General features: G+C 30.7%; 1 protein-coding gene across 1 annotated transcript in view; it reads right to left on the reverse strand.

Moving 5' to 3' along the window:
- Positions 1–21,537, reverse strand: part of LOC126888431 (homeobox protein six1) — a 94,205-nt gene that overhangs the window by 49,363 nt on the left and 23,305 nt on the right. Inside the window, exon 3 of the mRNA XM_050656685.1 lies at positions 345–585. Within this exon, the coding sequence (XP_050512642.1) occupies positions 345–585 (241 nt within the window). The remainder of the gene's footprint in view (positions 1–344; positions 586–21,537) is intronic.

The raw sequence follows: 21,537 nt of genomic DNA on the forward strand, positions 1-21,537 counted from the left end.
TTCGTAAAGTGGTGTAGAATTTGAGAAGGGTCAACCATTTACCACACCCTGTCGTACGCCTCTGGTAGTAGCTAGAAACGTTTGTTTATCATAATTTCGTAGGGTGTCTAGTAGTCGCACTTTCTGCCAAGTATGAAAAGGATACGTCGAATAGTTTTAAAATGTTGAGCCAAAATAGTTTTTAAATTTTTAGAAAAAACACCCTGTAACTGAGTAAGGAACCACATTTTATTTAAGTGTTTTAGGTTAAATCTTCGTATTGTGTGCTAAGGTTTCTCCAGTTACTATATGGACAATTATTAATGAAACACCCTGTATACATATGAAAAATCACGGAATCTTACCTCTTAGTCTTTCTGCTTCGATGTAGTGTGCCTTCAACCATAACGCTTGTAGCTTCGAATGGTTGTGTGGACTAAATGTGTGACTCTCTAGTATCCTATATAATTCTTTGAAATTTCCTCTATGAAACGCTACTATTGCCTTGGCTTTTAAAACCGATTCGTTATTATGAAGTTTATCACATGCTGGCAACGACCACAAAAATCTGCCTAGTCTTTCTACATTTCCTGCTTGCTGGAGTACCTGCAACAAAAAATAGAAAAAGTTATGTTCTGAATGTGTTTCGTTTGTGCGATCTTACGTTTTTTTTTTGACTGTAAAACTGTTTCTTGAGTTCCTTTGAGTCCTTTTGACTCTGATACGAAAATCTTTTTTGCTTCAAAAGCCACCTCCACTAACCTAATCAGTTTTGCTGATATGCTCAAGGAGCTCATCATGTACTAGGTTAAAATCTATGAACAACGCATGATGGGTTACCTTATATCTTACGTAAATATCAGGTAGTCTGGAATTCTTTTATATGGGAGTGCAATTAGAACGAAAACATGCATTGTTTCGGAAAAATTCAAACAAGCTTATATTTTTCTAAAACTTTTTTTGTTAGTTTATATACTTGTTAAAGTAAAAAGTTCTACTCGCAGATTTGACCGCTAATTGTTTATTAATTGTTTAAACAATAACAATTGTTTTGTATAAATAATTTTAAAAATATCGTTAAATTCATCATTTTACTTTGATCAAATATGTTTCTATTTTGTTTTTGATTATGCTGAATCCGAATATGGCATTGCCATTTGAAAATTCTTATACACTAGCTCTTATACAGCATGTCTGCGTAGCTAGGAATCACATGGAAAACTTTTTTAATATCCATTTTTTCGAAAAAAAAGTTATTCTTCATAAAATACTCCGGATAGTCAAAAATCTAAAACTTAACCATCAGATATCAAATTTTATCAATTTTATACGAGTTATATCAAAAATATGAATTACGTTAAAGAGTAAAGTACCTTTATATTCCAGAATATCAAAAAACGATATTATGAAAAATTGTTTGAAATTAAAAACTATATTTAAATATACAATTACATCATTCTAATTGAAAAAAAAAATTCAATTTTTTCTCAAATTACGGATACTCATCATCATTTTATTCCAACTATGATAACTATTTTATTATCACTTTTACGAAAAAAAGTTATTCTTCATAAAAGGCTCTCCCTGGGCTAAAATCTAAGATACAACCATCAAATATCAAACTTTTTTAATTTTATACGAGGTATGTAAAAAATATGAATTTTTCTTAAGAGTTAAGTGCCTTTATTATTCACAATATTTTAATTAGAAGGATGTAATTCAACACTAAAACAAATTTTTTAATTCCAAACAACTTTTCTTAATAACACTTTTCGATATTGTGAAATGTAAAGGTACTTTACTCTTGACTGAAATTCATATTTTTTGACATACCTCGTATAAAATTAATTAAATTTGATATTTGATGATTGCATCTTAAATTATACACGATGCAGAGTATTTTATAAAGAATAACTTTTTTTCGTAAAACTGATAATAAAAATGTTATCAATAGGTTCCAAGTTACGCAGACATACTGTATAAGAGCTAAAAAAAAACTTTTTTACTGAACAATTATTGTTGAAGTTTATTATTAAATGTATTTTAGGTAAGTTTTACAGAAAAAAGTTTTGATCACTTTGTATAAACATTTTTTTAGCTGGTAATTTTCGGTTTTTGTATTACATTTTTGTTATCTTTCTAAATTTTCAGTAGTAATTGCACAAGAGCTCTAAAATTATTGAATTTTCCCGAGTGACACTTTGACAGTTTTAATTTCACGAGCCGAAGGCGAGTGAAATTATGTCAAAGTGTCACGAGGGCAAAAATTCTATATTAATTTTAGAGATCGAGTGCAATTTGTTGCGATTATTTCATGAATAAAACTGTTCAAAACCAAAATTTTATTGTAATTTATTTATGTAAGTACAAATTAGTACAATTAAACACACAGTTGTTATAAATATTTTACGGTTAAATTTTTACGGTTTTATAATTTTTAAAACATTAATTGTCATTAATGTCACTGAATGTATTTTTTCATAGCAACGAAGGACATCTGACGTAATAAATTTGACGATGGGAAATTATCAAAAATTATCAGTTTAATTTAGATTTCTGTAGCTTTCTATTGGTCAGAATCTCCTATGAATGAAATAATCTCAAAAAGAAATAGTTTATTTCATTTCTAAAGTAAAATAATTTAGTGCATTTTAAATATTACATCTTAAGCTTTAAAAAAGTACTTATAAAACTGTAATAGATCTGTTCAAACTTGAGTAATACCGTCTTAAAGTGGTGGTAATTCTATAAAACTACGAAGATTTCAAAAACTACATTTTTTGAGACGCCATATCATTTGAATTAAATTTGAGATTTTTTTTGAATAAAACATAATTTAGTAAGATGCTTGTAAGGTAAGTTGTGCAAAATTGAGAGTTTTATAAGAAAAATTGTATTAGTTACACATTTTTAAATCATTTTTAAACAAAATTCATGTAAGGCTCACTTTCGGCCCACACCGTACTTATGACCATACATTTTATTTCTTTCTATTATAACCATAAGATAGCTTAATTGTTCTTCTTTCATGTTCAACTTGTAAAATTTCATTTGATCCATTAGTTAAATAATTACATTAAAATAACTCAACCATGCACTTCGCCGTACGCTAGTTTACAGTGCACCAATGTTTGTGAGAAGGGTGACTTTAGCGTTATAAATAAAAAATTATAGAAGATTCAGATTTAATTTTAGAAAATTCTTTATAAGGTTTTTTTGTAAAATTTTCTGAATTTTTCAATGGTCAAGTCATTTTTTTTTAAATTATATTTTCGGAGTTATTTAAAAAAAGTTTAATAAAAAATGAAGCACCCACTTCTCGAGTAGAACTTTTTGATATGTTGTTTATTAAACATTTCTTAATGAAATTACAAAAAGTTCTATCTTGTTTGATTTTTCCGAAGTGAAAATCTATATGCACTCCCCTATTAGTGTAAAAATTGAATCTATCATTAATGGATCAAATACTCTAACTCTAAAACTCAATTTTTACACTAAAAGAATTCCAGACTACCTGTTATTTACGTAAGATATAACGTAACCCATGATGCGTTGTTCATAGATTTTGAACTAGTACATGATTTTTGAGACTAGTACTGTAGTGACAGTAATTTTTAATAAATTTTGTGGAAATAGATAAAATAAATTTCCATCAAATAACGGTCGAATCCATCAATTATTACAAAAATTCTTCACTACTGGACTGAGAAAAACCGTGGTATCATTTTTGTACATTTGTTGTTATGGTGCCCAAAGATGTCAATTAAAATTTTACGGTGCCCAAAGACAAATAAACTTCAGTGCACAAACAACGACATAATATTTCCTTTAGCTATTTTGTTGATTGAACCTGTTGATTTTACACTTTTGTTGATTGTACACTTTTGATTGAACCTTTTGTTGATTGTACACTTTTGATTGAACCTTTTGTTGATTGTACACTTTTTCAAATCTTCATCCCACGTTAGTGTATGATGACTTTCCCAAGATCCTTTGCTGATACAAGTATTAAAAAACTATCTTCCTCGCAGCGGCGAACAAAGTAAACTAAACCACGAGGAAATGAGATATCTCAAATACAATATTGACCGAAAAGAAAGTAATAAAAGGCCATCTTTCCTGGTAGTCACAAATAAAACAATGTTTAAAACATATAAAGACCCTCCTAATTTATAATTCCAAGAAGTTTGGCAAAGAAACAGAACAGAACGATCATAGGTAAGTGATAATGAGTCCAATACACTTCACCCGTGCAATGTTGACTTAAAACGTTCAGATGCGTGCTCATTACTGTTTGATTTATTGATTATAATATTCCAAAGACAAAACGAATATTCTCTCACCGAACAGCAAAGAACAGAGAGACCAATTATGATTGTATTGTTTTATTTATTATTATTTATTTATGTAATAAGGAACCAATAAAATTACATTAGCTTAAAGACTTATATGAATATAAAAAATAATAAAAACGACACAAAAATAAACTCGTTCATCATTCTCTTTGCCTTATTCCTATGCGGGGTCGACTTCCCTAATTACATTTCTCCACACAATTCTAACTTGGGTCTTATCAATATTAATCCCCTTTCCCAACATGTCCTGCGTAATCGTCTCCCCCAGGTCTTATTTGGTCTAGGGGTCACCAACTTCTTGAAAATTTCAAGATCTTGTCTTGATTTCAAGACAAGATCAAGACAAGAAGTAATTTTAGATTTCAAGGCAAGACAAGAAATTTTATACCAATACCAAGATTTCTTGTCAAGAAAACAAGAAATCTTAAAATATCTTGACTAATAATGAAAACTCTAGAATCTAGAACGTATTTATTTGTGAAAAAGATAACATTATTATAACATAACATATTTTAATTTATTGAACACTTTTTTTGCTAAAACGATTTACAAAAATGTAAATTAAAAATAATAATTAATGATACTTACCTAATCATATTGAAAATAAAATTGCAAACTAGATTTTATTTTAAATAATAAATTTAGCACATTTTTAAAACGGAATTGACAAGGCATGAATTAAGACAGATAACACTTCTCATGGTGTCAACGCCTAGCCGATTTCTTGGCTTTGTTATTGTTAAAAGCTGCTCTTGAAAGTAGCATTTCCTCAGGTACAGATGTTGCTGGCGTTCCGAGAAAATCCTTGGCGTTTTCGATAATGACGGGTAGATATTTTCGTGTCTTCTCCACCAATCAAGTATAATTCTCAGACCAGTATATTCTGACCTAGGCTCATTTATGTATTTTTCAATTTTATACTTCCAAGATTGTAAGTTATCATTGTCATATTGCGTTCTTAAATTGTTAAGTAATATATAAATCAAATTCGTTATCTTCTTTTTTTAGACTAAGTGCTGGCTCGGGTATTAGATTCTGTAGATCATTCTGGGATTTATTAAAATAGTAAGCTTTAAAAGTTTCTTCAAATTTTTGTACTGCCTCTGATTGTAGAAGCTTTCTCCAAGATGAAGTGGAAAATGCCTCTATGCCCAGGATGCAAAATAAGAACTATACAGTATATCCAATTAGTTTTGTTATAGTGTTTCAGTATTTTATCTCTCGCAGCTTGAATGAAGTAAAAATATTAATTTTTCGTTGATAGTGCCTCTATCAATTTAATTATCAAGTTAATGGGCCCAATATTTCCAGTTTGTCTAAAAGTAAGTTTACCCCAATAACCACCAATGGGATTGTGCAATATTTTCCCCCTTCGAGCCTTCGATGACACCTGTTGAATGGTTCTAACATAATTTTTTTCTGACTTATAGTATTGCAAAAAAGGCTCTCTGGGATAAACAATTTGAATATAATTTAATGAATCGCTTTGAAATTTTTGTCACATATGAAGCACCAAAGAAACCTCATTTGACAAAAATTTCAAAGCTCTAGACTTATTTTTACAATAGTTATTGCGAAATTAATTTTTTTGAAATTTCGACCTTTTTTCGCAATTATATTAACAACAAATGAGTGTACTAAACTTTGTAATACGCCATTTTAAAGCTTTTTCCATTCTCTCGAAGATGTCTGTACTAAGAAAACCATGTCTTACTGTTTTCCATTAATTTGCAAAAAAAGGAAAAAAGACCGTTTTTTGATACTAAATTGTTTATAAATAAAAATGGCCGCCAGATCTTACGCAGGAAATAGTTACAATTTGTTCTTATTGGCATTACCTGTTGAAAAAACGCTACAGTACCCTGGCTGTTGAAGTGTCACGAAGAGGGTATATTTTTGTCTTATTACCCTGGCCTATTATCAGCAAGGAGAATATAAACGGGGCTCATCTATACATTAATGGAACGCAGATAGAGCGCGTAAAACTGTACTGCTACCTGGGAACTATTATAAATGAGCAGTGGAGCAATGTATAGGAAATAAAGTGCAGCATGGAAAAGGCAAGAACGGTCTTTAACAAAATGAGCTCCATCTTCAAAAGCCATAACATACCCCTATTAGATACAAAAATGAGACATTTGAGATGTTACGTTTTGTCTGTATTGTTGTACGGAGCGGAGGCATGGACGTTTACAGACACTACTATTAAAACAACTTAAAGCATTTAAGATGTGGCTTTATAGAACAATTCTGAGAATATCATGGACAGCAAGGATCACGAACAAGGAAGTGCTAAGAAGAATGAAGCAGGAACTGGAGATTATGATTACTATCCAACACATAATATTGTAGTATCTGGGACATGTTATGAGAAATCAGCACCTTTACTCCCTGCAAGGTAAAGTCAAAGGTAAGCGGGGACCCGGTAGAAGAAGAATATCATAGCTGCGGAATTTGAGAACATGGTTTAAGAAAACCTTAACGGAACTGTTTCGAGCCGCAGCCAGGAAGGTTATGATTGCCGATGTGATTCAACGTTCGAAACGGATAGGAACCAGAAGAAGAAGAAGAATCTCATTTTACCAAAAATTGACCGGAAATAATGCGCCGCTCCACAGAGGTCCTAATAGAGGGTTCGGTATTAGTTTAAGGATCATAAATATCAAATTTTGAGTGAAATTTCGCTATTTCATGTTGCGTTGATTGGTTGACTCTCGTTGTCTTGAATCTTTTTCTATTTTTTAAAGCGCGCCTCAAGACGCTCCGTTGAAATCTCTCTTAACGTTGACTTTGCACGTTAGGATGCGTGCTCATTACTGTTTGATTTATTGATTATAATATTCCAAAGACAAAACGGATATTCTCTCACCATAACCCAAAAGAAAAAGAGAGACCAATTTAGAGCTATATATTATCGGTTGTTAATTTAATGGGCAGGTAGCGCTAGCGGTTAATAGATTATAAGTCATCATTGACGACGGCCGTTTGACCATAACATAACAGATGTTGGGAACTTTCAAAATAGCACCTTTAGGACGTGAATTTTCATAATGAATAGGTTTCGAATAGTTAATCGATTACTATTTAGGGATAGGTACTTAATAAACATTAATTTCTTAAATAGAATAGTGAAAACTACTGTTTTAACAATAGCTTTTAGTTTTTCGAAGGGTTTTCGAACAAGCGTAAATGTTTCATTTAAAGTCGAATCAATAATTTGTGGTACTATAAACGATCATAACTTTAAAGCTGTTAACAAAATTAAAAATCTATATAAAAGCAACAATTAGTTCGAGAACGAACAAACCATCAAAATAGATCGAGAAGTTGAAACGCAAATAATGACAGGAAACAGATCTTTCTTTTCTATGCAGCATCTAATGAAGTCAAAACTTCTCTCACGAGGTGCAAAAACCCAGATATATAGACCATAATGCGACCAGCAGTCGCGTATGCGACCAGCAGTCGCGTATGGAAACGAAACATGGACGCTAACAAAAAGAAAAGTAAATAAACTGCTGGTGTGGGAACGTAAAATCCTTCAAATTATAATATGGCCATTGCAAAGTCAGCTTGACAAACGAAAGGTGGCTCAGATACAATAACGAGTCACTCTTGGGAAAGGAAAATCTAGTCAGATATATAAAGGACCATAGACAGATGGGCAGGACATGTGATACGCAGTAACGACAATCGCCTTATAAACAATGTATTTTGGGAAAGGCCACATGAGAGAAGGTCTGTAGGACGGTCTAGAAAAACGTGGAAAGATACAGTTAAAGAAGATCTGGAGAAAATGGGAGTGAGACAATGGGAAATAGTGGCACAGCACTGACAAACATGTGAATAATTTGTGCAAAAAAAGCAATTAAACTATTTTTGATGTTCAACTATAATTTAGATGGTATTATTCCTTCATTTGTAAAAAACTTGCTAACTAGAAAAATCTTAAGTCCTTGCTAATGGGAAACTTTCTCAATCTCTTGCTCAAAAAAAAGGTGTCCCTCAAGGATCTGTATTTCATTCTTGTAATCAACGATCTATACAGTTCCTTTCCTGTTCCTATAAAATACACTGTTGACCTAATCATACTGCCATGGTAAATCTGTTATTTTACCACCATATTGTAAACTTCTACAAAGTGTAGTGAACCTTCTTTAAGATAGATCTAACAAACTAGGATGACGTCTTACTCAGAGTAAAATTAAATTAATGAAATTTTCCAAAAGTACCTCCACTCTATTGTCCCAAATTTTGTTCAACAATTCCCCACTATCTGTTGTTTACCATTGTCAAATTCTCGATATGATATTTAACACCAATGATATTTGACACCAGATTAAATTGGAACAGTCACATTATGAACTACCTATCGAAATTTCGATGCAGTTTCTTCCTTAATCACCTTATCAAATTGTTACTAACTTCCATGGCATCTGAATTTTTGTTAGACCAATATCTATAATAACTTCCTTTGGTTGAGCAGATAGTGATTCACGTATCGCAATTTATAAAAATTATTTTGCTATGCAACTACAATTTGATAACCTATCTCGAATGAGATACTTTTCATTACAATGATTCAGTGTCGGGATATTCTTATATCTACATACATAATATAATAATTATTGTACAGCATGGTTTTCTTATCACCTTTATTTATATATCGTCGACATTGTTTTTAGATGTTTGTTCATTCTTGCTTTAGAAAACTATACGCAAAGGAGAAGTATGTACCTTTTATTAACACCCAAAATACAAACAAAAACTATTTTAAAGTATCTATTAGCAATCTTAGGAAGCAAATTTATATTATGCGGATATTATAGTGCCAAAATTACCGTATGGGGCTCAAAATGAGCAACAGTCAACTTACAGTTACCGAACTTACAGATAGATATGTGTATCGATGGCTAAACAGACCAAATTAAAATACCTGATTTGTTTGACTTCATCTTAAGACAAATTTCCACAAACTATAATTACATTACACAATAATATATTGCAAAGTAATATACGACACACCGGTTTCCACAAACCGTAAGCCATGGATAATTAATGATACTTGATTCAGTGATTTAGCACACAAAAAAAAACAAAAGACAAAAAGATTTCGAACATAAAACTAGATTTGGAACAAACGATTTCCTAAACGAACTCCTAATCTCTCAAGGTGAAAATTTCAATCTGAAAGATGGTAGGGAATGATCCTATAACAGGAAACCACATGGGAAAAACATCATACAATTAGCAATCAAATACAATTGTAAGAAACTAGTGACTACCTACATATTTTGACCATAAAGGTTTTCACAACAGGTAAAAAAGAAGTGATCAGAAGAGAAGACGAGAAACCAAGAGAAGATAATAGAAAATAAGCCTAAAGAGACTTTAAAAGACATCAGAAGTTACAGGAAAGCAGATGTAAATAACGATAATTTGTAATTTGTAACTCCTTGTGTGTAGTGGCTTTATCTATCGATATTACATAGGGGAGTGCATTTAGATTTTCACTTCGGAAAAAATTAAACAAGAAAAAACTTTTTGTAATTTCATTAAGAAATGTTTAATAAACAACATATCAAAAAGTTCTACTCGAGAAGTGGGTGCTTCATTTTTTATTAAACAAATGAACAGCGAAGTTAGATGTTTTTTTAAATAACTCCAAAAATATAATTTTTAGAAAAAAACTGACTTGACCATTGAAAAATTCAGAAAATTTTACAAAAAAAACCTTATATAAAGATTTTTCTAAAATTAAATCTCTAGCTTCTGTAATTTTTTATTTATAACGCTAAAGTCACCCTTCTCACACGCATTGGCGCACTGTATACTAGCGTTGGAAGAAGTGCACGGTTCAGTTTTTTTAATGTAATTCTTGAACTAATGGATCAAAATAAATTTTACAAATTGGACATGAAAGAAGATGAAATAAGCTATCTTATGGTTGTAATAAAAAGAAATAAAATGTATGGACATAAGTACGGTGTGGGCGGAAAGTGAGCCTTACATGAATTTTGTTTAAAAATGATTTAAAAATGTGTAACTAATACAATTTTACTTATAAAACTCTCAAATTTGCACAACTTACCTCTCAATCATCTTACTAAACGATTTTTCATTCAAAAAAAATCTCAAAAATTTAATTTAAATAATACGATGTCTCAAAAAATGTAATTTTTGAAAACTTCGTAATTTTACAGAATTCCCACCAATTTAAGACGGTATTACTCAAGTTTGAATAAATCTAATACAATTTTTTGCTATTTTTTTAGAGATTGGGATGTAATCTTTACAAAACATTGAATTATTTTAGTTTAAAAATGAAATAAACAATGTATTTTTAAACTAAGAAAGATAACAAAAATGTAATACAAAAACCGAAAATTACCAGCCGAAAAAATGTATATATAGAGTGATCAAAACTTTTTTCTGTAAAACTTACCTAAAATACATTTAATAATAAGCTTTAACAATAATAAATGTTCAACAAAAAAATTTTTTTTTAGCTCTTATACAGTATGTCTGCGTAACTTGGAACCTATTGATAACTTCTTTAATATCAGTTTTACGAAAAAAAGTTGTTCTTTATAAAATACTCTGCATCGTATATAACATAAGATACAACTATCAAATATAAAATTTTGTTAATTTTGTACGAGGTATGTCAAAAAATATGAATTTCACTCAAGAGTAAAGTACCTTTATATTTCACAATATCGAAAATTTTTATAGAGAAAAATTGTTTGGAATTAAAAACTATGTTCCAATATGTAATTATATCCTTCTAATCGAAAATTTGTTTTTTCTTTAAATATTCTTTCTAATACATTTTAATTTTTAATATTGTTGTGAAAATTATTTGTTTATCTTGTTTTTAAGAATGAAATTCCATATTTGTTTGATTGGATTCTACTTGTTTTTCATTTAAATATCCGCCATTTTGGATCCGCAATTTTGAAATTTAAATTTTTAATCTTTAATTCAAATTCAACAACCTGTTAAAAATAAAGACAGTAAATGTTTTAGAAAAATGTTCTTTTTAGAAAATCCGCATTTTGGATCCGCCATTTTATAGTTTATAATGTTAACATTTAAGTTAGGTTTATCAAAGCTCTCAAAAATAAATATATGTAGAAATAAATACGCTTTGTAAAGAAATTATGATTTTACAACTATTTTTTAAGTTATCCGCCATTTTGGATCTGCCGTTATATAATTTAAATTATCAAAATTTGATTCAGGTTCAGCAACCTCTCAAAAATATCCACATATATGTAAACAAACACGTTTTATAAAAAAAATTCGGATTTTACAACGACTTTTTAAGGATTTTTAGAAAAAATCCGCCATTTTGAATCCGCCATTTTGAATTTGCAAATTGTAATGTCAGATTCGGGTTCAGCATAATCAAAACTAAAATAAAAACATTTTTATCAAAATAAAATGTTGAATTCACCCATATTCTTAACATTATATTTATACAAAACAATTGTTATTGTTTAAACAATTAATAAACAATTAGCGGCGAAATTTGTGAGTAGAACTTTTTACTTTAACATATTTATAAACTAACAAAAAAAAGTTTTAGAAAAATGTAACCTTGTTTGATTTTTTCCGAAACACTGTATCTTTTCGTTCTAATTGCACTCCCCTAACACTTGAGTTGTAGAGCCAAGAAAGAAAAATCAAATATATCAGAAGCAAGTAATTTCATAAATAACCAAACAAATAGGTGAAAAATACCAAACAGTCTCATTACATTTGGATATTATGTTATAATATGGTAATAAAAATTACCTTTAAATTTTTTTAAAATTTTATTCTTTAAATATTTCCCATATAAATAATTAACCTTTAAATTTGTTTTAAAATAGGTATGTAGTTAGGAAACGTTAAAAACTGTCATAAATAAAAAAAATTTAACATGCCACAAGAAAGCATTTTCATAACTGCGACTACAAATTAAACTTGAAAGTACAGACAACAAAAAACTGGCCAATATGTAACACATTAACAACAGACATGATGAATGAGTTTTGGAAAATATGCACGCACGACTGCACGTGTGACTGAATTGTGTGGGCTCAAATTTCTCAAACGCTGCTGATGCTGGAATTCCTTGAAAAATATTGTTGCGTTGGGCTCTTTCAAGTTTTGTTTAAAAAAACGACCGGGTTGCTGTTGATTAGTTTCGGTTGGCTTTTTAAAGTCTTGTAAGATCAAGTTGGCACATTTGAGATAAAAAAAATGTTACATTATTTAATTTACCTAAAATGGTAGACAATCTTAAACATGCAATCAAGTTATAAATAAATTAGTTGAGAAATTTTAATACATCCGTATTTTTTAAATTGTTCATAATCATAATATACCAACCAACTATTATAAAGGAGTTGGGGTAAGACTATAACCCCATCTTACGTAGATTACTCATTACTGCATCCTTATCTTTTCCTTGGGCGATGAACTGCCCTTTTGCCATCGGGACTTTCCCAGAAAGTTGTATTTAGTATGTTTCCATGACATTTCGTAACGCGACAGTTCGTAACCGGACAAATGGTAACGGACAATTCGTAACAGCAATCGTTCGTAACTATACAAGTTCGTAACGGACAATTGGTAACGTCCAAATTGAATTATTCTGTTTATTTTTGTTAACGTGGAAACAACTATTATTACAGTTATAAATGAAATTATATTTATCAACTTAACGAATCAGTATCAGGATAAACATTTTTATGGCATTTCATATTTCGTCCATGGGCGGTTATCGGCTTAAAAATTTCACGAATTACTTCATTATTCCTTTGTCTAGGTATATGCAAATTTAAGGAACAATAAGGGGGATAAACTTTTAAAATCATTGTTAAAACTTTCATCATCATCATCCAGCCCTTTGCGTCCACTGCTGGACATAGGCCTCCCTTATTTTTGTCCCTTTTGCTCGATTTTGAGCACTTTGCATCCATGTTAAAAATTTGTATGTATTTAAATATGTGTGTTTAAAGACAGTGACACAGCTCAAAAAATGCGTATATCGAGTTATCCTATTAAATTGACTCTAAATATCCTATACTTTTACCAGGAAAAATGTCACAGATATCTACTACCAATTTCGAAAGATGGCGGTAGTGTCATTATATATTTCTTTGGTGGTAAAAATGAATACTTTTATTTCGGAAGAATGACACTTTTCATTTTCAGTTGGGCTCTGACGTTCGAAGTTAACGTCTCGATTTTTATTAAGAAAAAAATATTTTGAGAAGTGTCCTAGTATTTTTCGGCGTCTCGACGGAAAAATTAGATATTTAGATTTGTGCCGTTTTTCTTGAAAAGGTGAGTAGCATATTTTGAGTTATGTAATTATTCATGAAGTATTTGATAAAATAAATTTCACGTTTTTCTTTTTTTTTCACATGTGACATTGTTCTTAAAAAAAAGATTTACTATTTATTGTCACTGTTGAAATATTTAGAGAAATGACTTTTGTCTCGTATATTTATCTACTTTTTTGTAAATAAATGAACATTTTTATAATAATTAGTGATGGGCAGTATCAAATAACTACTTATAAGTTGATTTAAAAAATAAAATACTGTTTTAAATTTATCAGTTATTCCTGATTTGTTTAATGTTTATATTTGTTAATGACTCTACATTCACTGAAATAAAATGTGTTTACAGAATTGGTCGTTTTGATGATCTTGAGTTCTTGAGAATAGGCATGATTTCTTTATTCAATGCGAAATTATATTTAAAAATAAATATTAGTATCAGTTATGCAGTCGTATTCGTTTTTTTTTTTGTATGGGAAAAATTTGTATGTTAGTTTATTGTATTTATTATTTGTCCTCCAAGCTCCAAAAATACTAATGGCGAACCCGTAAAAATTTTTGATATAAAAATTTTGAAAATCACAAAAGAATTCCTTGGAATATTGTTTTATAAAACCTCTTACCAGCAAGAACATTTTGATAGTGTGTTGCTATTGAATCTCAAAGAAAAAAAAAATATCAAACCAAAATTGAAAACGGTTTTCAAAAATAAAGTAGGGATATCAGAAAAAAGAAGAAAGGGCTGATGTCATTATTTAAATAAAAATTGTATCCCCAGTGCTATTTGCCATTTAATGAGTCTTTGTAGATTACTATTTAGGTACCTGTTATATTCTAGTATTTTCGTTTTATCAAAAGTGTTAGAAATAAAATGTTTATTTTGGTTTTTCTTTTATATGTTTAATAATATATATTTTTTATACTAGTAAGATAATTTTCATATTATTACAAATAAAATTTTATTTCTCAAGGTAATACTTTCATTAATTTTTAAAAAAGGGACCAACATTTTAAAAGAAAGGTGACAAGTCAAAATTTTCATCTTTTCTTCTTTGTTACATCAGATCATATTTTTTTTAGTTTTGCTTCATACACAATTAGAAACATTCACTTATCTATATTCTTCGTTTTTGATTTGAAAATTTTAGCAATTACCGTTTAAAACTGACAGTTAAATTAAAATCTAAAAATCTATTTTTGTCTCTGCTGAAAAATGATGTTTTTTGACTTGTGACACTGTTCTTCTGGATGAGCGAGTTAGTTTCCACGTTAACAAAAGTAAACAGAATAATTCTATTTTGACGTTACGAATTTGTATAGTTACGAACTGTCGCCGTTACGAAGTGTCGCTGTTACGAACTGTAGCCTTTACGAGTTGTCCGTTACCACTTGTCCGGTTACGAATTGTCGCGTTACGAGATGTCTGGTCTCGGTATTTAGTAGTTCTTTCATCATTCGTTCTCAGTATAATGTCCTAGTCCTACCCATCTAAGACGATTTGGCTTGATGTATCGTATTATATTTTCGTCTCTATGGAGACTTGTATGTTTGTTTCTTTACTCCTGTATTTTTCCATCATTATAAGGCAGTTGATGGAAAAATACAGGAGTAAAGAAACAAACGCTCATATGGTATTCATTGATCTTGAGAAAGCATATGATAGAGTTCCTCGAGAGATTCTGTGGTGGGCACTCAATAAGAAAGGAGTCCCTGGTGAATATGTAAAGATTGTGAGAGATATGTATGAGGGAGTAACAGCTAGTGTTAGGACAGGTGTGGGAGAGACTGATAAATTTCATGTGAAAGTAGGATTTCACCAAGGCTCGGTGCTTAGTCCGTATTTATTCTCGTTAGTTTTGGACCAGATAACAGGGAAACTACAGGGTAACATTCCATGGTGCTTAATGTATGCTGATGATGTCGTGTTAGTAGGAAATAGTGAAAGAGACTTAGAACAAAAACTGGAACAGTGGAGACAAGCTCTCGAGGAAGAAGATTTAAAACTTAGTAGGACAAAGACAGAGTATTTGGAATGCTCATTTAAAGATGGAGTTACACAAATAAAATGGTATTTTTGGATGGTGAACTGATTGTAAATAGCAATAGTTTTAAGTACCGTAATTTGGGGTAACTTGAGACACTTTTTAACTTAAACCTGTTTATTACATACCGAGAAAAAATTAATGTTCAAAAACTATTTGAAAACATTAGTCGCATAGGTAACTATGATATGTTTATAGAATATTTCTGTTTATTTTGTCGTAAGTAGTTTTTTCAATTTTTTTATGTCTGTCTCAAGTTTCACACTAGAATGGGGTAACTAGAGACAGCCGTATAAATTCAACAAGTGACTCAAATTACGCCTTGATAGAGTAACTTGGGACACCGAAAATATAATTATAAAGTGTTATGGTAAATTGAGACATTCAGAATATTTTTTGGGTTAATAAAAAAGACAGAGAGCTCAAAACTTTTATTTAAAAACAATTAATTACAGCAATTTTAGTTCGGGTACTGAAAAATACCTTTATTATTTAGGGCTTTAGGCGGTTTAATACCACCTACAATGTCCTGTCAGCAATAATACAGTTCATCCTTAGGTTTGGGCCATTTCCAGTTTTCCCGTGAAGTCTTTGTCATTGCACTTATTATTGCGCCTTTACTGTCAATCTTTTCAATTACCCCAGGATAAAAATTTGAGTCGTAACTAACTATGACAAAGCATCCAACTTGTTTAGTTATTGCCGTTATTGGCTGCAGAGGATGTTTTTCTTGATGAGAGTAAATATTATCCTGGTCATTAGTCTCTTCAGTAATATTTTCTTCAATATTGTCAATCTGTTTTGCTTGAAAAGAATCCCAGTCATCATCCGAACTGTCGTCAAATACAACCTCATTGCAACTGTCTTCGTCACTTTCACTAGACATAATTTACTTGGCTTTTGCCTTTTCTTACTGGATGATGGTTTTTCTTTATTTTTTTCCATTAATTGGCTTCTTTTCTTTTTTTCTGGCTTTGGTTTGTCTTCCAAAATTACTATATCCTCTTCACAGATTCCTCTACCAGCAGGAACATTCAATTTCTTTTTCTTTTGTTTTCTTAAACCATCTGTCTCTTTCCTTCTACATTCTTCTAAATATTCTTGAAATGTAGTTACCCAGGCAACGGTATTCTCACTTTCTTTGCCATCCTCTGCTGCCTGTTTACTTGGAAGCCTCTTCAAGACCTCTCCTCGATTTAGTGGAATTAATCCTGCTCCTTTAAATCCACTTATTACGTTTTGTGAAAGATTTTTCTCTCCCATTGCCTCCAGACATTTTTTTAATAAACGAGGAAATGTATCTTTTGGCACAGTTCCACGATTTTTTGTTTTCCAAGAATCTAAAGTTTCACGCCACTTAATTTTAAGTGGGCGGAAAAATGCGACATCTAACGGCTGAGTAAGTCCAGTGCTATTTGGGGGAAGTAGGATGAAGATTATGTTGTTTTTTTTTACATTCCTCTATTATATATGGGGATATATGGCTCGCCAAATTATCCCCAATCATTACTTTTTTCTCTTCTTTATCTTGCTTCGAGAAATAAGGCAAGGCAATTTTTCGAAACCAATCTTCGAATATCTCCAAAGTGAACCACCCACTCTTACTTCTATTATAAACTGTCCCCTTAGGGCCATGTTCGCTCCAGGTATTATAAAGATTCTCAGCTTTGTATGTTACATATGGAGGGAGAAGTGTCCCGTCTCCGGCAGCGGCAAACATTACAGACGTACTTGACTTAGAAAAATCAATAATCCTTTCAGGATGTCGACACCCTCTTCTAACAACAACTTTTTTACGACCAGGATCGTCTGTCATATCTGTTTCATCATAATTAATGACATAATGAGAAAAAACTCCCAACATTGACTGATTTAACTCATCAAAGTAAATATTTATGGCGTTATGGTCGACTTTGACTCGAGATCTCTTTATGTTTTGGCACATTTTATTACTCAAAGTGTTCTGGTGACGCTTCAAGAAAGACATGGCAAAATCTCTACCTGGCATGTTGTTTTTAAATCTATGTTCATTTCTTCCAGAACGGTCGAGGAATGCTTTGACAATGAGTCTAATATCGTATAGTGTGAGAGGAAAGCCCCAATCCCCAGCTGAACATAGACACATTACTAAAGCATTTTGGTCAACTTCATTTAAAACAAATGGTCTACCGACCTTTCCTGTGTTCTTTCCATTTACTGCTCTATTTATAGAACATCGTGGTATTCCAAATTTTTCTTCGGCTTTCCTCAAAGAAATCCCGGACCTAACAGCTTCCACTGCTTTATGAAGTTGCTCCTCCGAGAAATTTCGGTATTTTCTAGATCCCAAAATTCTTTTTTGGGTTCGAACCATACCTGAGCCTGAAACAATATTGAAAAAATGGTAAGGACATAGGTAAGTAGGTAGGTAGGTAAGTAGGTGGGTTAGAAACTAGTTTTTACAGCATCTAATTTGTGGTGGGGTAACTTGAGACAGTTGTCTCAAGTTGACCAACCAAGGTCAGGCTGAGAATTCATATTTTATAGCAGCCATAAACTTCGCAACGCCGCAATGAAATTTACGACACACCAATATTAATATTAGAGGTTACGTTTTCTACAACAATTGCTTGTTTTCGGATATTAGTCATAGAATTATTATATTCTCCTTTTCATGAACATTTTTCAGTGCGTCACAAATTATAGAAAAAAAGGTAAGTCCGTGATAATACACATTTATGACATTTATTCTAACGTGACATTTTAGTTAAATCTGACAGTTGTCAAATTTTATTTTCAATTTGGAATAAAACCAAATCAATTGTGTCTATTGCATTTATAAAATGGTATTTTCTTTCATTTGTATAGTCTTATAAATTGTACAGATTATATTGATAATATTATTATTTTATTTAATAAATAATTCTTTTTTGATTATGGCGCCATCTATCGACAACTAGAATAATCACCGAACTAGAATAATTACCGAAGTATTCCCAGACGTGCCTTTTTTTCTGTCACATACAATTTAATGCGTTAGAGAGAAATCGAAAAACTGTGACGCACTGAAAGATGATCATGAGAAAAAGAATATAAATTATGTACTATATGAAATTTGGCAGTTTTAAAGTTGACGTTTATTAAAAAATTATCAACTTACCTTAGATAAGACAAAAGAATTTAATTACTAACGGTCAACAACCACAAGTTTGCTACCTTTTGCTATCAAAACAACACTAACAATGTTAACCGGGATGCCAAATCGACGAAAAATAATAGTGTCTCCAAATTGTCTCAAGTAACCCTATCGTCTCAAGTTACCCCAAATTACGGTATCTGGAATCAGTATTACAGAGTAATGGAGAAATAGATGGAGATGCATGCAGTAGATTTAAGGCTGGATGGATGAAGTGGAAAGAAGCGAGTGGTGTGGTGTGTTGTGTGACAGGAAAATTCCAATGAAGTTGAAGGGAAAATTCTATAAAACAGCCATAAGGCCGGCTATGATGTACGAAACTGAATGTTGGGAAGTGAAAAAGAAAGAGGAACAACGAATGCATATGACGGAAATGAGAATGCTTAGATGGATGAGTGGAGTGACAAAAAAGGATAAAATTAAAAATGAGAATATTAGGGGAAGTCTAGGTGTGGCACCAATTGATGCCAAAATGAGAGAGCATAGGTTGAGATGGTTTGGTCATGTTCAACGTCGAGACGTTAATCACCCAATACGAAGAATTCCTGAAGTGCAGATTACTGAAAGGAGTAGGAGAGGAAGACCAAAGAAGACGTGGGGGGAGACGATAAGGCAGGACATGTTGTTAAAGGGGATTAACATTAATATGGCCCAAGATAGAATTGTGCGGAGAAATGCAATTAGGGAAGGTTTGGATAAATAATTATATAAATGTTTATATTACTGAATAGAGAATTGAAGAATCTTTCAAATGAGCTAGCACACGATCCCTATTCTCATTTAAAAAAAATCATCGATTACGTCATCACGCCCAGATGGATGACGTCACTAGTATACCATATATGCCACAATATCATAACTTAAAAATAAAAATCGACCTGTTTCGGGATTTTTCATTAAAGTCGCAGGTTTACGAAATAACGAATGTATTCTTTTCATTTGCACCATACAACCATACTGTATACACATGCAACGGTGGAAAATAGTGTCGCGCACGCTTGATTAGCAATTAAAAAACAAAGGAGTTTTGAATATTGTATTGCAAAAAACTCTTCGGGATTTCATCAATCGATGTTTAAAGAATATCTACCTACCTTGGCAACATTCAAATTTTCAGTTTTTCACCTAGTTTTTGAGGGTTAAAAATGGCCGATTTCGCAATTTTTCAATTTTTAATCGGTTATAAATGTCAAAAACTATCAACTTTACAGAAAGTCACTAAAGACCTTTTCTGTTTGGAATGATCCAAAAAACCTAAAAAAAATTTGTTCCATGCAAAAAAATAATTAAAAAAAAAACAAAAAAAAAAACGTTTAAAAAATTTTTGAACAACTTTTGGTCCTGGCAACATGCAAATTTGTTAAAAGGGGTCCTTTTTGAGTAAGATTTCTTAGCGGATGCGCAGTGGCTTTCTGGACTATATGTCCATTTTACTGTAGAAGTATATGTAACCTTTTTTGGCTTGAAGGCGACCCTAAGCAGCGTAGCCTTGTATTTTGTTATCTTGTTTTAAATTTGTACGGTTTGATGATGTATAACTGATAAACATGGAAACCGGCATTACATATTAACATCATTATTTTATATTTATAGAAAATTGTGAGTTTTTAGTGTTTTTATTTGTATTTTTTTCAATATTCTGTTAAAAAAAATTGTATTGGATTATAATAATTTACTATATTCAAAATTTTTTATTACGAACAATATAATGATATTTTTTATTTATTTATTTATTTTTTATTTATTTATTATTTATACATATGACCTGGCCTCTAGTGACTAATCCAGGTCGTTTTTTCCTGATGGGATTACAGATATTTTTTTTTTATATTTTTACATTTTTTACTCAACTATTAAATCTATTTTTACAATATCAATTTGCCATAATCTCTTAATTACGTATAACAAACAAATTTAAATAAACAATTTAAAATATTTTTGGTACTATCAACTCCCTTCTAAGTTATAAAGACAGTCCCTCTATTTTCAGAAGAGAGTTGGTAGTTTTTTTTTTTTATTTTTTTTTATTTTTATGAATTATGTATTGAATTATTATTTTTATTTATTTATTTTATATTGAATTATTATTATTATAATTGTAAATATCTATTTTTGAATTTATATTTTATTTTATTTATTTTAACTTTATCTTACTCAACTTCATCAGGGTTGGATTATTGGTTGTCTTCTTCTATTATTATAGATTTCTTGTTGTTTTTTAGATATTATTTGTGCGAGATTGTTTAATATTTCAAAATATTCTTCATTTTGTAATATATCTCTTATTTCAATTCTTTCTAATCTTCTTCTCATTTCTCTGTGTTCTTCATTTTCTATAGTATTTTCACAATGTAACACTATATGTTCTGGTGTACCTAGTTCTCCACATTCACAATATGCATCATCTTTTAAGTTAAATCTTTCCAAATATGTTGGGTACGGTCCATGTCCTGTTAAAAAGTGTATTAAACCTTGTTTTGGATTAAAATAATTTGGAATGTTTTCTAATATTGGTATAAAATTGTATAAACGTCTAGATTTTGTTGAATTTTCCCATTCATTTTGTCTTTTTCTATTTATTATTTCTTTTAATTCTCTTTTATTTCTTATATCTAATCCTATTATTTGTATTATTTTTTCATGTTTTT

This window comes from Diabrotica virgifera, chromosome 7 (genome assembly GCF_917563875.1).
Source record: "Diabrotica virgifera virgifera chromosome 7, PGI_DIABVI_V3a".
Taxonomy (NCBI): Eukaryota; Metazoa; Arthropoda; class Insecta; order Coleoptera; family Chrysomelidae; genus Diabrotica; species Diabrotica virgifera.